At 44.4% G+C, this 22,881-nt stretch overlaps 1 protein-coding gene across 1 annotated transcript in view; it reads left to right on the top strand.

The window, feature by feature from the left end:
• FEN1 (flap structure-specific endonuclease 1) overlaps positions 1–22,881 on the top strand; it is a 607,423-nt gene that overhangs the window by 475,178 nt on the left and 109,364 nt on the right. The window contains exon 8 of the mRNA XM_044058601.1: positions 21,471–21,602. Within this exon, the coding sequence (XP_043914536.1) occupies positions 21,471–21,602 (132 nt within the window). The remainder of the gene's footprint in view (positions 1–21,470; positions 21,603–22,881) is intronic.

The raw sequence follows: 22,881 nt of genomic DNA, 5'->3' as shown, positions 1-22,881 counted from the left end.
CAAGGACCGACCCTCGCGGCCTGCGGTTTTGGCTGAAACCACGGTCAGGCCTACCGCGAGTGTCTCTGTTTCGGCTGAAACAGAGTCCTCTGTGCTTCCTATTGCCGAATCCATTCAACCGACTACCTTGGTCCCGGAGGCTCCGGCCGAGTCGGTTATTGAACTACCTATTGAAACTGGTGTCCACGACATGTCCGACACCATTCCTTTAGACAAGTCCACTCCTGCACGTGGTGCAGCCAGACCCCCTGCATCCATGTCCATAAGGCCTTCTCTAGGGCTAAAGCTGCCAAACTTGCTAAAGCTTTGCCTCCCAAGACTACCTCTGAGGCCTTCTACTGGCACTCGGATTCTCAGCCTAGTAGAGGATCTTATCTCTTTAATTAGAGGTTCTCAACCTCACCCGGACAGGGGCTCTCTTCCACCACCAGACAAAAGGCCCAGGGTTGAGCCCTCTGACCCCCACTCTTCAGATGAGTCTACGGATGAATCTGTGTTGTCAGAGCACCAGCAGGAGGCTTATTCGGCCTACGAGGATTCTGATGCTGAAGAAATCTATTCCTTCGGCCTCCCCTCCTGAAGAGTTTTCTTTTGGTGAGACGCTGCATTCTGAGAGAACATTTTCAATGGCAGGGCCAGGAATTTTCTGATTCTAGAAAGAGATTAAGGACCTTTTTACATTTACCTCAGCATAGGCCTTTAGCTATACCTCCTGTTTTGAATGTTATTGATGTGTACTCTGATGCTAGTACAGCCCCTGATTCTCTCCCTCCGGCTCCTGCCAAACCTGATAGGTACTACAGTGTCCCGGATTCTCATCTACACCTGTACAAGGCCCACACTGCAGACCCAGAAACTATTTCACAGGGCCCTAAAGGGGTTGCAGCTGCCACTGCTAAAAATCCTCTGCCTTCTGAAAGGGAGTCTAGAGCTTTAGAGAGATGGGGAAAGAAAGTTTATACTTCTGCAACTCTTTCCATGAGGGCATTAAATTGTCAATTTCATATGATACAGTACCAAGAGTATTTGTTAGATGAATTGTATAAGAAGCTTTCCTCCTCTGAACCCCTTGACCGTAAATCACTTCAGGATCTGGTACATAACTCACAGCAGGTTAGCAACCATTTTTTGCAATGTGGTTATGATGCACTGGAAGCTTCATGTAGGTCAGCTATGACAGGGGCAGTTATAATGAGCGGCATGCCTGGTTGAAGGAACAATCTCTACCGGACCATGTTAAAGCTAAGCTCCTGGATGCTCCAATGGAAAAACAAAAATTATTTGGTTCCACGGCTCAGGAGGTCTTAAAGAAGTTTGAAGAAAAGGCAAAATCTGTGCAAACAGTCAAGGACGTTCTGCAGGTACAACCACCGAGATTCAGCAGAAATTGGCCTACTAAGAATTGGTCCTTTCCGGACTCAGACAGATCCCAGAGAGGCAGGAACAGGCGTGCCAGAGGTAGAGGGCAAGCTTGAGGCTCCTACAGAGGCAGTCAGTGGCAGCCTCCCAACCAGAGAGGTAGTGCAGGAACAACAACTGCTACACCAGGACAGTCTCAATGACTTAATTTTGACTCCGCCGACCAGGGCTCAATTAGAAGCACCATTGGGCGGAAAGCTTTCTTTATTTTCATAAAATTGGCATTACATTACAAGGGACTCGACATTACAAATGGCATTACATTACAAGGGACTCATGGACATTACAAATAAGACAAAGGATACAGGTTCCATTTCCACACATTGCCAAAAAGAAAAGGAATGCCAGACCTGCCACCAAATCAGAGGGCAGAGGCTTTGAAGCAAATCACCAAATTAATACAAATGAAAGCCATAGAAAAGGTACCTCTTTCAGAACAAGGCCAAGGATTTTATTCCAGATTATTCCTTGTTCCAAGAAAAGAAAATCAATGGAAGCCTATTCTCGACCTGTCCGCACTGAATTGCTTACCTCATTGTGCCAAAATTCAAGATGCTGACCCTACAGCAGCTTCTTCCCATGCTGAGCAAGGAGTCTTGGCTGGTGACTCTAGATCTCAAGGAGGCATACCTGCATGTCCCTATTCGACAAAGTTGCAGAAGACACCTCAGATTTCTTGCAGGATCAGAGCATTATCAATTCTCAGCATTGCCCTTTGGCTTATCTACTGCGCCCAGAGTATTCACGAAATGCCTGGCATCAGTAATTGCACACTGCAGACTTCAGGGGATTCAAATCTACCCATATCTGGACGACTGCCTGATACACGTGGACAGCAAGGAAAATTTGTTAAAGGACTTGGACTATGCCATCTAACTATTACAGGCCTTGGGATACACAGTCAACATCCAAAAATCAAGACTTGTTCCATCCCAAAGAATAACCTTTTTGGGTGCAGATCTAGACACAACCACCCAAATGGCCTTTCTCACAGAAGAAAAACAGAAACAACTTCCAGATTACTTCAAGAATCTGACAAGACAAACTCAGCTGACTGCAAGGAAAATCCTGCAGGCCCTGGGTTACATGGCATCCTGCATAATTCTAATTCCACAAGCCAGGCTGCATATGAGAAAATTGCAATGGTACCTAAGGAGTGTATGGACTCAGCACAGTCACAGCTTAGAAACTTTGATTCCACTCATCCCTTGCCTTCAAAACGAATTCCTGTGGTGGGCTCAAGTCTGCCAGTCCAGCAGAGGGTTGCCTTTCAACAAACCAAGAGCAAACCAAACCATCACCACGGACGCTTCAGACTGAGGTTGGGGAGCACACATGGAGGACAAATGTATCCAAGGGCTATGGTCTCAAGGACAGCTACGCATGCACATAAACCAAAAGGAAATGCTGGCAGTGATGCACGCAATCGAGGCTTTCAAACCTTTCCTTCAACAGGGCCACCTGCTAATGACAGACAACACCACAGTTATGTGGTACATAAACAAGCAAGGAGGCACGCATTCCTACCATCTATGCAGACTGGCTATGAATCTATGGGAACTTTGCTTGAAACTCAATATACAACTACAGTCCCAGTTCGTGCCAGGGAAAGACAATACTCTGGCAGACAGCTTAAGCAGAACTACCATGGATGCGCACGAATGGATGCTGCACCCAGGCGACATCTTACTCATAACGCAAACATGGGGGAAGGCCGGAGATCTGTTCGGCTCACCCCACAATCATCAACTGAAAATTTTTTGCTCAAGGACACACCACCCACAAGCATGCAAAGTGGGCTCTCTTTCTTTCAGCTGGAAAGCTCAAAGTCTATGCTTTCCCACCACTCCCATTAATGTCCAAGGTTTTACTGAAGATCAGGGCAGAACAGCCAAGAGTGATTCTGATAGCTCCAGACTGGCCAAGGCAGCACTGGTACCCACTGTTAAATAGCTTGTCACAGACGAAACAGTGGCCTCTTCCCCCTATGGCCACTTCTTCTGACGCAGAACAACTTCAAGATCCTGCATCCCAGCCTAAAAACCTTGCAGCTAACTGCCTGGAGAATACCATGACTCCTACTCAGAACAGCTTATCCCAGACGGTAAAGGACATTATTATGGAAGCTCGCCGTCCTTCCACAAGGAAGGTATACTCAGCAAAATGGAAAAGACTTCTCATTTGGAACACAACAAAAGGCCTAGATGTGACCGTGATGAGCATGGCACATATACTGGAATACTTAATTGTTCCACAATGGCCTGTCTTATTCTTCCATTAAGATACATGCCTCAGCAATTTCAGCAGAATACAATGTAAATCCACCTGTCTTCTCGCATCCTCTCAAGACAATTTCTCAGAGGAATCAAAAACATCAATCCTCCAAGGAGACCACCTTTACCTACTTGGGACCTTAACTTTGTGCTGGAAAAACGAACGCTTCCTCCCTTTGAACCAGCAGCAACGGCAGATCCACAGTTTCTGTCTTGGAAAACTGCATTCCTTCTGGCCATAACTTCAGCAAGAAGAGTATCTGAGTTACAAGCTTTAATGGCAGTGCAGCCATTTCTTTTTCATCAAGACAGAGTTTCATTAAGAACCAATCCTACTTTTATGCCAAAGGTGGTGTCTAGGGTATCCTTGAACCAAGCAATTCACTTGCCTACATTCTTCCCAAATCCACAAAATAAAGGGGAGAAACTTCTACACACTCTGGATATACACAGACAATTACGCTACTATTTGGACAGAACTAAAAGTTGCAGAAAGACTGATCAACTGTTTGTAGCATATGCTGCTGGGGCACAAGGAAAAGCAATTTCCAAACAGACAATCTCAAAATGGATAGGAAATTGCATTCGCTTTTGCTACTCCTTTCATGGAAAGACTGTTCCTGTGAATATTAGGCCTCACTCCACGAGAGCCGCAGCCACCACTACAGCCTTCCCAAGAGGGGTGGCTACCAAGGACATTTTAGAAGCTGCTACATGGAGCTCCGTGCATACATTTGCCAAGCATTACAATTTACCTTTATACTCCAGATCCAGAGCAGGCTTTGCTACCGCAGTCCTGCAGGGTATCTTAACTACACCATCATTTTCTTAGTACCTCCACCCCCAGATTGGCTATGGTATTCTACCCATATGTTATGACTGCAGGTGCATCCTTGAAGGACATAGTATAGTTTTGTACCTACCATAAATGTAGATGTCCGATAGATATGCATCTGCAGTCAGGTTTACCCTCCCTCCTTCCCCTCTGTGGTATTCCTAGGGTGCTTACCCCTCCAATAGCTAGCTGGGGGAATCTTGTTATGGTGTATTTGTTTGTATATTTATATACGTATATATTTTTGCATTATGTTTGGAATTTTTTGGCATTTCATCCAAATTTAGCCTTCATAGAGGGCACCTGGGGCAAGAAAAACTGAGGAAAATGGCGTCGGCTGATGCTTTTATACCCCAGACGCTCTGACGTCGGGGAAAGTGCGACATCAGCCGAGGCCAGACCCAGACTTTGGAATCCAGCCGACCGAAGGGCTGCCTGAGGCAGGACAACCCATATGTTATGACTGCAGATGCATACCTATCGGACATCTACATTTATGGTAGGTACAAAACTGTACTTTTCATCTCTCTCTCTACCATTCTTAAAATAAGGTTGGCCCCTAGTATGTCTGTGCCCTGTTATCCAAAAAGTTTTCCTGAATTTCTTCATCTTTATAACCTCATTGTCTTAAGTCATCTCTCTGCTGTTCTAACTGATTATCATAATTCTGCTCCTTCGTACAAATCTTGGCGATTCTTAAAAGTTGTCCCTTCATAACCTGGATAACTATCTTGGATGCATACTAGTTCTGTGCAGTAGATGGTTCCTCCAACAATCCTTCAGAGGAGAAGCCAATCTGCAAGCAGAAAGAGGAGGAAATTGATGTAGGAACAGGCATAGTACAAGAATCCCTTATGACTAATCTTTCAAGATGAGTCTTCAGTGAAACTCTGGGACAACTTGATAAAGGACTATCCTTTTATACCAGCACTTCCCTAATTGTGCTGAAGGGCTTTGTTTACTTGAATATAATGCTAAACAGGTGTGCCAAATAATGAGAAATTAGAAAATTCTCACTGCAGAAGAAAATATTAAACGGGGTGTTGGTGACAAACCCCAGCTTTGTTTCAACAATAAAAAACTTGACCGATATTATGCCAAGAGAAACAGAATTAGAACCAGCCACCATATGCAATAGTACATTCCCCTGCAAGAGATGCAAGGCTTGTATACCTACATTGACTCTAGAAACTATTTCAAGCATCCAACTACAAGGAGAAAATATACGCTTGGTACCTATGCAGACTGTAATACCAAAAATTATGTATGCATTGCATGCTGTAATTCATGCACCGGTTTTTACGTTGGAAAGACTAATAGACCTTTTAAAGATAGAATCCTACATTACTTAAGTGATGCAAGGCTTCATAGTAAAACTAATGCCTTAAGCCAAAATTATTTCTGCTCATCCTGGTCACAAATTCCTCTTTATGGCACTGGAAATTATATTGGAGAACCCCAGAGGTGATGACCTGGGTAACAGACTGAAATAACTGAAACTGAGGTGGATTGCATATTTACAAGCTGACAAGTTACCAGGACTGAATGGAATGGCTTCTTTAATCCCCTTATTAAAAGGGTAGAAACCAAGGAGATAAACTTCAGCTGTGTTTTTTTCAGATGCAAGAAAGTTCCTGAACTATTTAAATGCAAGCAGTTTTCTATGCTCCTGAAAAATCTGAAGAAGGCGTTATAATAAGCCAAAGGCACTGAGTCTGAGCTCTAGGATTTTATATATTTGTGCTTTGTGTTATATATTTGTTTTTACTTGGCTTTATTTGAATGTTCTACCCTTTCTGTGCTTGCTATCCTTGACTTTTTGTGCTTATCTGATTTTTTTAAAGAAAAATGGTTATGATGGCACTCATGAAGTTTACAACTGTTGGTCCCCACTGAACTGCCAAGCAGAAAATGCTTCAGTGCCACTCCTCAGCACTGGTGTAAGCCATTGTAATTTTCATTGTGCCAAACTCAACATTTCTGCCACACTGGTGTGCCAGTGGCGAGTTTAAAGGCCATACAGTGACATTTATGTGGTGATTATGGTAGCTTAGTGGTTGAGGCTACCTGGCCAATAACAAGTACAAAAGGAGAACCAAGCCCCTAACTAAAACATAAAACCATTCCAAAGGGGCAGGTGGCGCAACCACTCAAGACTAGTTGAGAAACCACAACGTTTAATGTACACACAACGCACCAACTAGTAAGTGTTTGCCTAATTACACTTGGACTTAATCAGATGAACCATAACCAGTCCAACCTTTAAATAACTGTCAGGTTTGACCAGTAACATTACACTATCGATTAAAAAGCCCCCCCTCCATGAAACCTTTTTAAAAACACTTAAGAGCAGTTGAATATGGTTTAACGCTTGGTTTTGTTAGTCTTCAATTGCTCTTTGACTAGGTGCGGTTATGTTCTGTGTACATTAAACATTGTGGTTTCTTAACCCATCTTTTGAGTGGTTTCTCCACCTGCCCCTTCGGAATTATTCTACCTAACCTTTCTTGCAGTCTGAGGTTTATGCCTGACCGCAGTTAAATATGGTTTAACGCTTGGTTTTGTTAGTCTTCAATTGCTCTTTGACTAGGTAGGTCGCGGTGGTGTGTGTGTTATTAAACATTGGAACTTAGCTTATCTTTTTGTGTGGTTTTCCTGCCCTGCCTTGAATTTCCCTACCTAACCTTTCTTGCAGTCTGAGGTTTATGCCTGACCTTCTGGTCACTGTAGTTTGCATGTTTTTCCTTGTCTGCATGGATTTTATTTGAGGTATTTATGCTACTCTCCTCAAGACTTTCAACGTACTCTGCTTTTTACTCTTAAACTTGTGGCCTTGGCCATGGTCTAAAAGGGTCTAGAGAACCAAATTCACTTGCATGCTTGACAAATTTAAATTAAACTGATACTCTGAAAAAGAGAGACTTGCAGATCTACAGGTACTTACCACACCTTTTTTAAATGTTGGTATGGCTGTTTGTATATTCTGTCTATCCATCCTCAACCCCCTTTTCCCATTTTGCACTTGGTCGACATGCAGTAGGTAGATTGGACACACTAAACTGGCCATAGGTGAGTGTGTGAGTGGTACGAATGAACTATCGCAGCAGGGCTGGCCACCCAGTGCTGTGGACCTTGGCTCGAGGTGATTGTCGCTGGTACAGCGACATCCCGACCCCATGTGCCTATTTGTATATTCTTTGTAATTTAATATTAATCCTTTACTATATTTCCAGTTGTTGACCAAGACAGTCCAACTGTGCAAAATTCCTTTTCAGTGGAGACCTGGGAGGAAAACTTCAATGTTTTTATATTAAAACATAAAACATTAGAAATCTAGCATGATTACGGGTTTTAAACTACCCACTGAAGGTGGTATGAGTGAGACATAGGTTCTAATAACACACGCAGGCATATGCAAAAGAAAACAAATGGGACGTGCCCACACGTTGGATACATATAGGTATATATTATATGTATAATAGCTAGGTATACATTATATGCATGTATAATATAGATTTATACGTATGATTTAGATGTTAAATTTATGTATAATATATTATATGGAGATATATATATATATATATATATATATATATATATATATATATATATATATATATATAATAGTTATGCGTATAATAAAGTGATGCGTATAAGAGATACACGTGTGTATATATAATAAAATTATGCATATAATAGAAATACACTCAAATGTGTGTGTGTGTATATATATATATATATATATATATATATATATGTATATATATGTGTATGTGTGTGTATATATATATATATATATATATATATATATATATATATATATATATATATATATATGTATATGTATATATATATATATCTATATATATATATATATATATATATATATATATATATATATATATAATGTGTATGTCTATATCCATGTCCCCTGCATTTGACCGAATGTGATTTAATATCAGTAGTACAAATGGCGGAAGAATAGATATGTCTGTGGTGGGAATGTTGATACAGTAAGTGGGGTTTGGTGATTGGGGGGGTGGTGTGTGTGTGTGTAGTGAGTTAGGGTCAGGAATGAGTGAAGGATGGGTGTTGTGTTTGTGTATTTTAAGGTAAGGGTTAGGTTAGGAGATGTAGTGCGTCTTTTGTCGAGGCATTGTTACACGAGGTTTTAATGACAATGTATAGGGTTAGGGTTGGAGGAAGGGGCAGCTTGAGGAGGAAGGGGCAGCTTGAGGGTTGGCACCCATTATTAAGGTGGTGCAGGGGGCTTCCCACCGCTCCATTTTTAATAATGGGTCCTAACCCTAATGCTTTAGTGTGCCCTGCTGAAGGGTACTTTGTGTTAGGAGCTGAGCCGATAATAGTTTGTGTGCTGAACTATTGCTTGGCTGCAGTATGGAGATCATTTATAAAGATGTTGCCGTAATGGTTCTCGGACTGATCCTTGAACGACAGACAGGGAGGTAGAGATGAGCACTTGTGTTCCCATTTTACAGCTTGTTGCCTGTTTGATAGGTGTGAAGCTATATGCAGGATTAGTGATAGTCTGAAAGTTTGTAGTTTTTAATGAGAAACTTTATCAAAGGCTTTAGAGACAGTTACCTGTATTTCTGTGAATGTTTACACCGTTAGTGAAACTGAGGAGTCATTGTACTGTGTAGTGGTGCAGCAGTAGCATTGTCGCCTCATAGCAAGAGTTTCTCTGGTTCGGTTCTCAGCTGGGGTGCCTTCTCTATGGAGTCTGCATGTCCTCCCTGCATTCGTATGGGTTTCCTCTGGGTGGTCCAGTTTCCTCCCACATTGCAAAAACATGCTTCTGGAGCATTTCTCCCAGGGCCTCCACTGAAAATTGGCTGTGTTCCAAATCTAACTTTCCCGGTAAACAAATGTTAAATAAAATTAAAAAAAAAAATTAAACTTGGAGCAGTAGCCATACCAAGTTTGAGAGAATATTGTTGCGAAGGTAGTTGAGAAGCTGAGAACAAATGCATATTTTGAGAACTTTAGGAAGAGGACATTTATTGAAAGTTAACTAAACCTCTTGATGTTCTTCGGGTTTCACTGTTGCAGTCATCACACTTGGGTTATCTGCCATCGCCCTCAGTTGGCCCGAATACCAGAGTCTTTATTTCTGCGTTGGATGCTGTCACTTTATGTCGTCAGGGGTATAAAACAGGCAGCCAACGCCATTACATCAGTCTTTCTTGCCATGGAGGAGCCTGAAGCAGTTGGCAAGTGCTGGTCGACTGCTACCTGAAATTTTTGTTTGAGTTTGTAATCCTGAAGTCTTCTAAAGCTAAGTACCCTGTTGGGGATCCTTTTTTCTTGCTCTAACCGATGTCAGAAAAAGTTAACAATGGTCTTGGCCTGTGGAAAGAAAATACCTCAGATTTTCATTCTTACTGCATCACCTGTTTAGGCCCAGACCATGATGTCCCTCGCTGTCTGTTTTTGTGCCTTGTTATTAATGCCCTTCGTTGGGCTTTGTCGCTAAATTCTTTCACGCTCGTTCTCTGTATTCCGAAATGGCTTCAATAAGCCATCCGACTACCAAACTGCTGACTACACTTCCGTTAAGCTAGTCGCCAGTCTGCTGGTACTCAATGAGGCGCCTTTGCATCCCTTAATGCCCATTTCTACAGATTCGCAGGCCTCTTTTGAGACCCGTTCGAAGTCAGGTATGCTGCAAGATGATGCTTCGACTATGGAACCTGCGGATGTCTCTACCTTGGATGGGTCTGAACTGCTGTGTAGGCACCGGTTTCTGAGGGTGTATTCCGATCTACTGATGTTCGAATTGGACTTCATTTTTAGCTAAAACTACCAAGTCTGAGCGCAGAGTACACACTACACCTAGAAAACAGACCAAAGCGCATGCTCAAGATCTCATGCCACAAAAATGCTTAGAATGGCTGAAGATCTTATTACCCTAATTGGGGGAAGCCAGCCTTCCCCTGCTAAGAGACGGAATTGAGTTTCATTCTGATTCTACAGACCAGGAGTCCAATGACTAACCCTTCTGATTTATCAGGACATGCCGTTATCAATCTGAGGATTCAGATGCAGAGGAATCCTTTCCCTCTGCCCTCCCCTCCAGAGGATTTTTCTTTTGGTGTAACCTTGCTTACTTTGAGAGCATTTCTGCTGGGAATGTCAAGACTACCCTCAGTCCAAAAGGCGACTCAGCAAATTTTTAGTTGCCTCAGCACAGGCCTGTAGCTATACCCCCTGTCCTGGATGTTGTAGATGTTTTTATGGAATCCAGGCTTGCTCAAGATACTTTATCCTCGGCCCCTAGGAAACATGACGGTTACTACAGAGTACCCGATTTCCACAAATTTCTCCAAGAATCCTACTGCGGTTCCAGAGACCATTTCCCAGGGACATAAAGGTATTAATGCTACTACAGCCAAAAATCCTACCCTTTCAGACAGGGATTCCAGAGCTTTAGACAGATGGGGTAAGAGGGGTATATACCTCTGCAACTCTTGCCATCAGGGCATTGAATTGCCAATTTCACATGTTGAAGTACCAGCAGCATATTATGGAACTAGTTAAACAAAAAATTGTGTTACTATCAGATTGTGCAGAAAATAAAGATTTACAAGAGTTAATGCATTCTGCAAACCAAGTTTAGTAAGCATACTTTGCAATGTAGTTTTGATGCCCTCAAAGCTTCTTGCAGGGCTGCAGTCACTGGGTCTGTACTGAGAAGACATGCTTTGCTGAAGGAACAAATCTTGCCAGATCATGTCAAATCCAAATTACTAGACGCTCCTTTAAATAAGGACTGTTTATTTGGCACCAAAGCAGAAGAGGTTCTTAAAAAGATGGAAGAAAAAGTGAAATCTATGCAGACTGTTGGACTTCTTACAAATGCAACCACCTAGAATCAGTAGGCATTAGCCTTCTAAAAACTGGTCCTTTCCAGCCCCTTCCTGGCCTTCTAAGACCAAACCCAGGGGAAACAGGCCACCCAGACTAGTCTCAGGGTATGCAGAGATATGTTTAGGAGTGCCCTCACCTCAAAAACCGGGAGTGGTAAGCCACCCCTTATGGAAAAAATTCACAGTAACTTCAGATGTTAAGTTGTCCATCTCGCCTTCATTCTTGCTGGATGGGTTCGGAGCCGACCTCGGCTCCGACTCGGCCACTCTAAAGCTCGAGAGTTGGTTCCACCGGCTCGAGGCCCCCCTTATATCCCACAATGCTAGGCGTGAATTACCTCAGATCTCGTTTGCCGCTACAGCGATCGAGGTGTTGTTTTTTCTACCGGCTCAGGTCAGTGGTATTAGACGGTCTTTAAAGCTATTTAAACCCTTTTTTTTTCTAGCTTATTTTTTCCCTTTTAGCTATAGTGTAGTGGATATTATCCTTTCTACCCTTATCCAGCCCCTTTCCCACAAGAACTGATAAGTTCTTTCCTTAGGCCTTCGGGCCCTCTATCCCTGATAGTGGTGTGTATGTGTTTTGTAGGGATTTATTTTGTATAAATAACTAATTTCTTTAGCTTTTAGTTAATTTACCTTTCTGATAGTGTAATCGGTGTGTGTGTGTTTTGTGGTGATTACACGTCTATTCCTTGAAAATGTCCAAGGATTCAAAGGTCTCAGGCTTCAAGAGGCCTGAGTGGTGCTGTCAGAAAATGTCTCTGACAGGCGGTCACACTTCTTGTGTGTACTACCTGGGACCTTTACCTACAGGACTCTTGTGCTGTATGCCATGGCTTCAGCCCCAGAGTCCTGCAGGAAAGAAAGAACAAACTCATCCTCAGGGTTTGCTCAAGCCTGAAGGTTCCCTAACTGCTTCATCGGAAAACCTTCCAAGGCTTCTAAGACCTCGACTCCAGTTTGAGTCGAGGCCTAAGGCCGAAGCCTACTGCTACATCGGCTCGGCTGGAGCCGATGAGTCTTGACTACAGTTTCTGTGGTTCCTCGGCTCCGGCTGGAGCCGAGGTATTAATTCCTGGGTCGGCTCGATCAGACCATCGGAGCCGACATCTAGAAAGAGGTCGAGGTCACCATCCCTTGGCTCCATTCATTCGGCTCCAGCGTCTCCTTTGCTGTCTGAACGGAGCCACAGATCTCACTCCTCCAGGTCATCGAGGCTCGGATCATGACCTCCAGTGGGTAGTGAGTCGACTTCTAAAGTCCGAGGCACTGGCCCAAATGCTTCAGAGCCCGACTCATCAGTCGATGCCTCAACCTATTCCTCTAAATATTCCTCCTCCGACTCCTTTGAGCTCGGGCAGGCATCTCGGAACCGAGACTGTGGTAGAGTCGAGCCGATACATTTGTCTTCGCTCCGTCGGCTCCGATTTCTTCTTTGAAAAATCTCGGCGCCGGACTTCCCTCGTCGGCTCGAGGGGTGAGTGGCATCGGACCCTTGTCCGACCCCTCTCCTCTCGGTGCTTGGCGCTGGTGAGTTCGGCTCCGACATCGCCTCGAGCCATCTCTGTCGGTGCCGAGGGAGGTTCTCAGCTTCTCGGGCGGGGACCTCTGGCTCTGCCTGACAGGGGTGCGTTCGAGGTCATGCAGAGAGTGTTGGAACCTTGTTCAACTCCACAGTTGGCTCCGTCCCTCCCTCTTGATTGCCTCAGGTGATGTCTACTCACTCCCTCATCCCAGACCGCAGAGAGCCAGCTCCTCAAGAATCCCCTGTGGGATCTCATCCTCTTCGAGGCCTCCCTGAATTGGCGGAGGAGCCCCTAGGAAGAGAAAGTGTAAGAGGAAACACATAGACTCACCTGAGTCTGTCACCTCTGACACAGATTTAGAGGATTCGAGGGTTCCCCGTTCCCCTTCTGAAGATGTCTCCTTTGCGGACATTCTAGAGATCCTGAAACAGAGGGAAATTGGCCAGCCCTTAACCCTTGGGAGGATGAATCTGTGTATCTTGAGGCGTTTGGCTCTCGCCCTTCCACCTCCTGGGTGTTTCCCCCCTTTGATCCCCTCATGCAGGTGGTGGCAAAGAAAGCCTGGACGGCTCCTGACTCAGTGGACCCCACCCCCAGGAGACCTTCTAAATTTATAACAGCACCAACTGACAAACAATTTCTGACCAAGGGTGTTACTGCGGATGCTATGGTGGTAGCTGCTGCCACCAAGAAGGAACTAGCTGATCCTTCAGTACCTGTTCATCCCCCTAACAAAGAATCTAGGTCTATGGACAGGTATGGGAAATGGATGTTTTCGTCAGCGACCTTTGCAATGCGTTCGCTGAACTACCTATGCCATTTCACCCGTCTCCAGAGAGACTTGATCCAGGAAGCGAGTGAGATGTTGAAGGATCCTACAGCTGCAGATTTTCAGGACAAAATGAAAACCCAGCTGACTACCCTGAATCGATAGCTAACTCCTCCATGCCTCCTTTCATATGAGGCTGATGGAGCGAGCAGAGCAGCAGGGACAGGTGTCGCCTTACGGCATGCCTGGATGCAACTATGCAATTTTGGACCCCTTTAAAAGCGTCTTTCACTAATTCCCGTTTGATGGATCATCTCTCTTTGGTCCTCAGGTGAAAGAAACCTTGACTAGGTGCGAGACGGATGGCAAAACTCTATCTGCCATCTGAGTCCGTTTTTCTACTCCTTCTAGACCTTACCCCAAAGGCCAGAAAAGTGGAAAAATGTGGTTCTGCAAACAATCTCAAGGGAATTTGCCTGACGCACAGAGTCTGTTCCCCTCCAGAGGCAGAGGAGGGAACAATAATGGTAGACGTAAGCCCCAGAGGCAGAGGAGGTCCGCAGAACCAGGGCATTCGAGAAACCTTTTCCGATAAGCCTTTTCAGCATCCCTGAGGTGTTGCCCGACTGTCCACCTTCGGAGGCAGTCGGGGGAAGATTGTCACTGTACCCAGAAGCCTGGCTATCCCTAACTCAAGACAAGTGGGTACAGTCCATTTCCGAAGGCTATTCCATTCCCTTCGTTCGCATTCCAAACTAATCAAAAAAATCCCTGCCAGATGTTCCACCCGCTCAAAGGAATCTTGCAGCTTTGGAAATTTCAAAGCTGCTGGCAAAAAGAGCAATTCAGCCAGTTCCAGCAGACCAGCAAGGATCCGGAATCTACTCCAGGTTCTTTTTAGTTCCAAAGAAAACAGGGGACTGGAGACCAATTTTGGATCTCAGTATCTTGAACAAGTCAGTCAAGAAAACAAGATTTCGGATGGTCACGCTACAGTCCATCCTTCCCCTATTGGGAAAGGAAAACTGGATGTGCTCTATAGACCTTCAGGATGCGTACTATCATAAAAATGAACAGACACTCCAGAAGATTCCTCCGCTTCAGGCTGGGAACCAGTCATTTTCAATTCAGAGCCCTGCCCTTTGGTCTCACCACAGCCCCCCGGGTGTTTACCAAATGCATGGCAGTGGTAGCTTCTCACCTGAGGCGTCAAGGATTCCAGGTGTTTCCATATTTAGACGACTGGCTCCTCACAGCTCCCACCAAGCATCTTCTTCTAATGGCCAGGGACTACACCTTTTGCATTTGTCAAAACTTAGGCATTTCAATAAATTGCGAAAAGTCTGTTTTGTCGCCTTGTCGTGTTATTACCTTCATAGGCGCAAATCTAGACAGTCAACATGTCTGCGAGGATAACAGATCAGAGAATAACAGACATACACAAACTGGTCTCGCTCCTCTTCAGCAGCAACAGAGTCAAAGCCAGGTTAGTTCTGAAAGTATTGGGGATTATGGCTGCTGCCATACCTCTGCTTCCATTAGCCAGATTCCACATGAGAATCCTTCAATGGATGCTCTTCACACAATGGTCATACCAGCAACTTCCGATGTCCCACACCATTATGATTACGCAAACATGCAGGAATCATCTTCTGTGGTGGATGTCTTCCCCTCGGCTCTTCTTGGGAAGACCCTTTGTTCCTCCCCCTCCGGTTGCTACTCTGACAACGGACGCCTCCCTGATCGGGTGGGGGGGGCATTATCAGGGCAGAACTGTCCAGGGCACATGGCAACCAGACGAATGCCACTTGCACATAAATGTTCTAGAGATGAGAGCAGTGCTTTTAGCGTTGCAAGCCCTTCAAGACTCTCTTCCCTTGGGAACGATAGCAATCCAGACAGACAATGTCTGTAGTGTGGTATATCAACAAACAAGGCGGAACCAGGTCCTATCCCCTATGTCGAGAAGCACTCAGACTGTGGCAATGGGAGATTTCTTCTCAGCGGTTTCTGATAGCAACGCACATCCCCGGGAAGTCCAATCAAATCGCGGACAAGTTGAGCAGAGCTATCCTCATGCCTCACGAGTGGTCTCTGAAAGATTCTGTTGTGAGAAAAATTTTTCTCAAGTGGGGTCAGCCTTGCTGCGACCTTTTTGCTACTCCCCAAAACAGCAAGTGCAAAGATTATTTCACCCTATTCCCGCTACCAGGCCAGCCCAGCAGAGACGCTCTAGTCCAAGTTTGGCCCTGGGGACTTCTGTATGCATTTCCTCCCTTCCCACTAATCTCTCAAGTGATACAGAAAGCTATCGCTCAGAAGGCCTCCTTGATCCTCATTGCTCCTTACTGGCCTCGACAGATTTGGTTCCCCTTTCTACATCAATTTCTGTTGGAGCAACCTTGGCATCTGGACCTAGTTCCAGATCTTTTGATCCATCAGTCGGGTCAGTTTCATCGCTCCCTCCCCTCTCTGAACCTCACTGCTTGGTTCCTCCAATTCCAACCTTAGCCAGGCTTCCTCAAATATCTCACGCTGTTCGAGATATTTTGATAGCTTCCCATAAATCTTCCACTCGAAAGATTTATCTGAGTAAGTGGAAACGTTTCGCCTATTGGGCTCAAGGAAGGGACATAGATCCTTTCACGGCTTCCATCCAAATAGTCCTTGATTTTCTAGCTGAACTCTTCCATGCAGGTTCATCTCCTTCTACTCTTAAAGTTCAATTGGCAGCTATTTCTAACTTTCATCTGGGCGTCTCAGAGTCTGCCATAATGTCCCACAAGCTTTGCAAAGCCTTTTTGAAGGGAGTTTTTCTACTCAGACCTCCTATAAGAAATCCTCCTCCTCCTTGGGACCTAAATTTAGTTCTCAGTTCCTTGATTCTCCCCCCTTTCGAACCTGCAGCTTCCTGTTCTTTAAAATTGCTATCATGGAAGACTCTTTCTGGTAGCTATTACTTCAGCTAGAAGAGTTTCAAAACTTCATGCACTCAGCTGTCTACCTCCTTATCTGTTGTTCCATAAGGACAGGGTATCCTTACGAACCAACCCGTCCTTTTTACCTAAAATAGCCTCGGCGTCTAACCTAAATCAAAGCATTGACCTCCCTGTGTTTTTTCCAGAATATTCTAATAGGTCTGAACAAAAATTGCATTGGCTAGATGTTCATCGTCAGTTAAGGTACTATTTGGATAGAACCAAACAATTCAGAAAATCTGACCAGCTGTTCGTCTCTTATGCAGAAGGCAGAAAGGGACTTTCTGTTTCTAAGGTATCACTATCTAGATGGCTAACATCTCTAATTTCCATTGTCTATGAAATAAGACACCAAAAGCTACCTAACAAACCTAAAGCTCATTCCACCAGAGCTTTGGCTACTTCCATAGCCTTCCAAGACAGACTGCCTATAGACACCATTTGTGCAGCAGCTACTTGGGCTACTCCTCACACTTTCATTTCACATTATAAGTTGAATTTAGCTTCTAGGCATAGAGCTAATTTTGGTTCCACTGTGCTGAAGAGTCTGTTCTGTTAGGCCACCCGGGACAAGGTGCTAGGGACGCGGTCCCATCCAGCAAGAATGAAGGCGAGATAGCCAACTTAACATATAGAAGTTATGTTCTTACCATAACGTTCCATGTTAGTTGTCTTCTTCTCCTTCTTTCTTCGTCCCCACCTCCTTCCCCCTGGCCTGGACAGACCTAGAGGAGTTTGATTGTGACCTCTCTTTCTACCACCTCTTTGCGATAGGTATATGCTCTACTGTGCATTTTTTCCTACATCAGGCTTAGGTCACCTTTTCTCCTTCCCTTTGTTTATAGAGGTGGACTCCTTTCCAGTTTTTTCCTGGTTGTATTATTAGCTGGGCCGAGTGGCCGAGTCGGAGCCGAGGTCGGCTACGAACCCATCCAGCAAGAAAGAAGGCGAGAAGAAGACAACTAACATGGAACGTTATGGTAAGAACATAACTTCTATTTTTCCTTCCCAGCCCTGCCCAATTACTTGTGCCTCTAGGAGGAAAGCTTGCCCTCCATGCAAAAAAAACTGGATGTCTATTACTCTGGATAGATGGGTCCTAAACATTGTATTCCAGGAGTACAGATTCTACTTCCATACACTGCCAACCCCAAGCGGGTTTCCAGACCTTCCCCCAAACCAGTGGGCAGAGGCTCAAAAGCAAGTACTTTCCCTGCTCTGTATCAGAGCTATTCAACCTGTTCCAGTACAACAAAGGGGCAGTGCTTCTACTCCAGACTTTGCCTGGTACCCAGAAAAGAGGGCTCTTGCTGCCCAATCCTGGATCTATCAACGCTCAACCCCTTTCTGGTGGTCCCAAAATTCAAGATGCTTACACTGCAACAGCTTCTCCCTATGCTAGCCAAGGATGCCTTGTTAGTCACTCCTAAATGTAAAAGAAGCTTGTATGCACATCCCCATAAGGAAGTCGTGCAGAAAATATCTACACTTCAGGGCAGGCTCTATGCACCATCAGTTCTTTGCACTTCCCTTTGGCTTATCTACTGCACCTAGAGTATTCACAAAGTGCCTGGCTCCAGCCATTGCATACTGCAGGCAGAGAAATATCCAAATTTTCCCATACTTTGACTACTGCCTGGTTCAGGCAAACAGGAATTGCTGCTTCAGCACCTGGCATTTGTAAAAAGCCTTCTCACTTCATTGGGCTACACAATCAACGAAAATAAATCATAACTGGTGCCCAGTCAAGATTGTATTCCTGGGAGCAAGCTTGGACTCAACTTCCCAGATGGCATGTCTCACTTCAGAAAAACAAATCTGTCTGACAAACTACTTCAAACAAATGGCCACCAGAACCCAGCTGTCTGCAAAAAAAAAAATACTGCAACCCCTAGGGTTCATGGCCTTGTGTATCCTGCTAATCCCATATGCATGACTGCATGAGGAAACTTCAATGGTACTTAAGTCTTTGGTGCCAGCATTATCAGGACCTGGAAACAGTCATTCCAGTCATACCTGGTCTAAGGACAGAGTTCCTTTGGGCAGAAGCATGCAACCACAGCAATGAACTGCTTTTCACTCAACCCCTCGCCGCCCAAATCCTGACAGATGCATCAGACTCTGCTTGGGGGGGGGCTCACATGACAGGCAAATAAAGGTCACTGGAGCCCAGCCCAGATTCTCCTGCACATCAATCAAAAAGAGATGCTAGCTGTACAGAATGCTTCGACTGCCTTCAAATACCTAATCCTTCCAGGACAACTGCTTATAAAAGCAGACAACACAGTTATGTAGTACATAAACAGGCGGGGGAACCCATTCTTACCCACTCTGCAGGTTAGCCATGGCCTTGTGGAACACAGCCTTGTGCAACCAAGTGAATCTACAAGCTCAATTCCTGCCAGGCAAACAAAATTCACTGGCAGATGACTTGAGCAAAAATCTCCTAGACCTACACAAGTGGAAATTGGAGCCGAACACATTCAACCTTCTGATCCAGAGGTGGGGGAAACCGGAGGTGAACCTTATTTGCCTTCCCCGAGAACTGCCAGTTGAGCAAATTCTGCTTCAGGAATCCCCATAGCAGGACCTGAAAGCTGGATGCCATATTCTTTCAATGGGAAAACCTCTCAATTTATGCCTTCGCCCTCTGCCCCTCTCAAAATTTCTACTCAAGATAAAACAGGACAGGCCAAGGGCAATTCATATTGCCCCAGACTGGCCATGCCAGCACTGGTACCCACTCTTGCACAGTCTGACAACAGTGGCACCTTCACCAGACTCCTACTCTGCTGTCTCAGCAGGAGGGACAGATTCTGCAGCCACAATTGCAAACCCTAAACCATGCAGCCTGGCTTATCCCTTGAATACCCTGCCAGCAACCCTCAGCAAACAGGTGCTGGATGTCATTCTTGAAGCCAGAAGGCCTAGTACTAGGAAATCCTATGCTGAAAAGTGGAAAAGATATTGTTCTTGGAATCAGTCTCGAGGGAAGGACACAGCAGTGTCCTCCTTACCTCTAATCCTGGATTACCTAGCAGAGCTACTTCAGTGGCCTATCAGTTTCCTCCATTAAGATTCATACCTCTGCCATCTCAGCTCATTACAACACTAAACCGCATCTATTTTCTCACCCTTATCAAAACAGTTCTTGAGAGGGACTAACAACTTGAGGCCCCATATGAGAGCACCCACCCTTGCCTGGGACCTTAACTTTGTACTGGAAAAGCTGACTCTTCCCCCTTTTGAACCTGCAGCTTCAGCAAGAGTTAAAATTCCTCTCGGAAAACAGCCTTGCTTTTAGCCATAACTTAAGCAAGAAGAGTGACTTGCAGGTACTAATGGCTGTGGAACCCTTCATTATTTTCCATGCTGACAGGGTATCCCTCAGGACTAACCCGAGGTACTAATGGCTGTGGAACCCTTCATTATTTTCCATGCTGACAGGGTATCCCTCAGGACTAACCCGAACTTTACGGCTAAGGTGTCCAGTGTGACTCAAAACCAATCCATCCATTTGCCAACCTTCTTCCCTAACACTCAGAATAAAGGAGAAATGATCCTGCACTCCTTGGACATGCACAGACAGCTCAGGTTGTACCTGGACAGGACCTTTCTGACCAGCTGCTAGTCAGCTTTGCTACAGGGGCAAAGGGCAAGGCCATTTCAAAGCAAACTATCTCCAAATGGATAGCACACTGCATCCATTTCTGATACAAGCACCATGGAAAACCTACCCCACAGGATCAGACCACATTCCACTAGGGCTACTTCTACATCATTTCTCAGGGGAGTCCCTACCAGGGACATTCTTGAGTTCTGTACACATCTTCGCCAAGCGTTACAACTTAATTTTTTTCTAAATCCAGAGCTGGATTTGCTACAGCAGTCTTGAAAGGCCTACTAGCCAGCCCCAGCACTTGATTGCTTCCACCCTTCCTCAGCTTTGGGAATCAACCCAAGTGTGACGACTGCAACAGTGAAACACTAAGAACATAGTACAGTTGTGTACACTTACCATAAATGTAGATGTTAGTGTATTAACTGTTGTAGACCTGTTTTCCCTCCCTGCAGCCCCCTGGTTTTCTCTTTCTAACTCTCCTCTCTATGGCCATTCCTATCGGCATTGGTATTTACTTTTTACTGGTGGTGTTCCCCGCCATGTACTAGCTTCCTGTTTAGGGGCTCTTGACATTTGGGGCAAGAAAACTGATGTAATGGTGTCTGCTGCCTGACGTCATGGAAGAAGCAACAGGATCCAATGCAGAAATCCCAAGATTCTGGTATCCGGGCTGACTGAGGGCTACCTGCAGGCAGATAACCCAAGTGTGACTGCAACAGTGAATACACTCTAACTTCTACATTTATGGTAAGTGTACACAACTGTACTTTTCTTACACACTGGAGATGGGTCTAGATGCCACTGCTTTTACATAGAGAATGCAGTTTGTATGCCCTAAGAATGAGCTACACAGAGCAAGTGTTTAATCTTGTACAGAATGCTGGTAGCAGCAAGTTGAATCTCAACTGTTACAATTCTGCTGCTGAAAGAATCTGCTCCTTGGGGATCTATGGTTATGGTGAGATTTCACATTAATCCAAACTGGCTGTTTGAGAACCAGTTTGGAAGAGTTGTGCATTGAATGTACCACTTGTTTCGTTTTTTTTTTTGTTCAGTTTTTGGTTTGTTTTCTTCCTATGGCATATGCAGAATATGGGCATGGTTTATTGTCTAACAAGCTAGAATCCCCTTAATGACATTTTCTTGTTTTTTTAGTTTGTAGATCTCTGCATATTGTTGGGGTCCGATTACTGTGAAACAATCGGCGGAATAGGACCAAAGCGGGCAATAGACTTGATCAAGCAACACAAAACTATTGAAGCCATTTTAACGCACATTGACAGTAATGTAAGTAGCTGAAACATAAGGAGTCCGTTTTTCTATATCCAAGTTTTGCAGATGGGAATTACTAGCGATGGTGACAAGTTAAATCAATGTTTTATGTACTGTTAGACTGGATATACTAAATTAGTAGTTGCTGAAAAACATTGTTTTTGAGAATAAGCTGTTAATGAATGTTTCACTGCTCAGGTGCAGAAATCACCTTTTAAGTTTAGAAAGGTTAAACCTGGTACAGTACATGGTATAAACAGCACATATTTGGAAGCAAATAGTTGTCTTTGAACCACCAATGGTGTTTTTATTTATTTTGGCCTTTGCAACATTTGTGGTTTCTGGATGAAATGGATTATTTCAACAAATACATTTGAGAGGTTCACTGCATGTTCTTTGCAGTTAGCTGTTACTAAATTAGTTTAATTTTGTTTGTTCTGCAACACGTACTGTGAAAAATTGGTTTCTGTGGCTGTAAAACAGTATTGCAATATATGTATTTTTTTCTACCCAGGTACCTTATGACCGTGCAAGTCACTGCACCACTTAAAGGTTTGCCAAGAAGAGGCACAGTGCTACATTTGTTTTGTTCCATAGAGAACAAATCCAAAATACATAGTGGAATATTTTCTCATCAGCAGTTTCTGCTCAACCCATCAGAACTTTGTAAAATTAAGACTTAAGTGACTGCAGGTTTCAAGCATGTCTTAACACAAGAAAGTGAAGTCTTATCCAAAAGTAGGAGCAGCGTAGTGGTTGAGATTTCTTCTAGTAAAGTGGAAAATGTGCACGCTAGTTTTTCCTTCCAGAAGTGCAAGTCTGTGTCTAGGTTCATAATGTCAACTCAGTGTTTGAGGGAGCTTCAACAGACTTGCCATGCTCCATGTTTCCTGTCTGATCAGTCACTTGCTTATGTGAGTCAGTGTTCAGACAAATAAGTGCAGTCCTGCTACAGTTTAGTACCATTTCTAGGGCAGTAACCAAATATGCAGATGTTTCAGCTAGAGTTGGTCTCTACTTATCTGAAGAAAAGCAGTGAAAGACACTTAATACCCATGTCTGCACCTAGAGATGCAGTGCTGTGGAATCTCAGAAGGGTTATCTTCATTCTTTGCCTGATGGTGCCGAATTTTGCTGGAATTCATTTTTACTTAAACGGATGTTTGACTACAGTTTCCACCCCGGTACAGAACAGGTACTGGCTGTCCACTCCATCACTGCTGCAACTTGCACAGGTAGACCAGCTAGATGAAAAGTGAAGAAAGTATGTTTTAAAATTGTCAGTCTTGGAATA

This window comes from Protopterus annectens, chromosome 16.part0 (genome assembly GCF_019279795.1).
Source record: "Protopterus annectens isolate FY-2018-M chromosome 16.part0, PAN1.0, whole genome shotgun sequence".
Taxonomy (NCBI): Eukaryota; Metazoa; Chordata; order Ceratodontiformes; family Protopteridae; genus Protopterus; species Protopterus annectens.
This window is presented reverse-complemented; position numbering and strand designations above follow the sequence as displayed.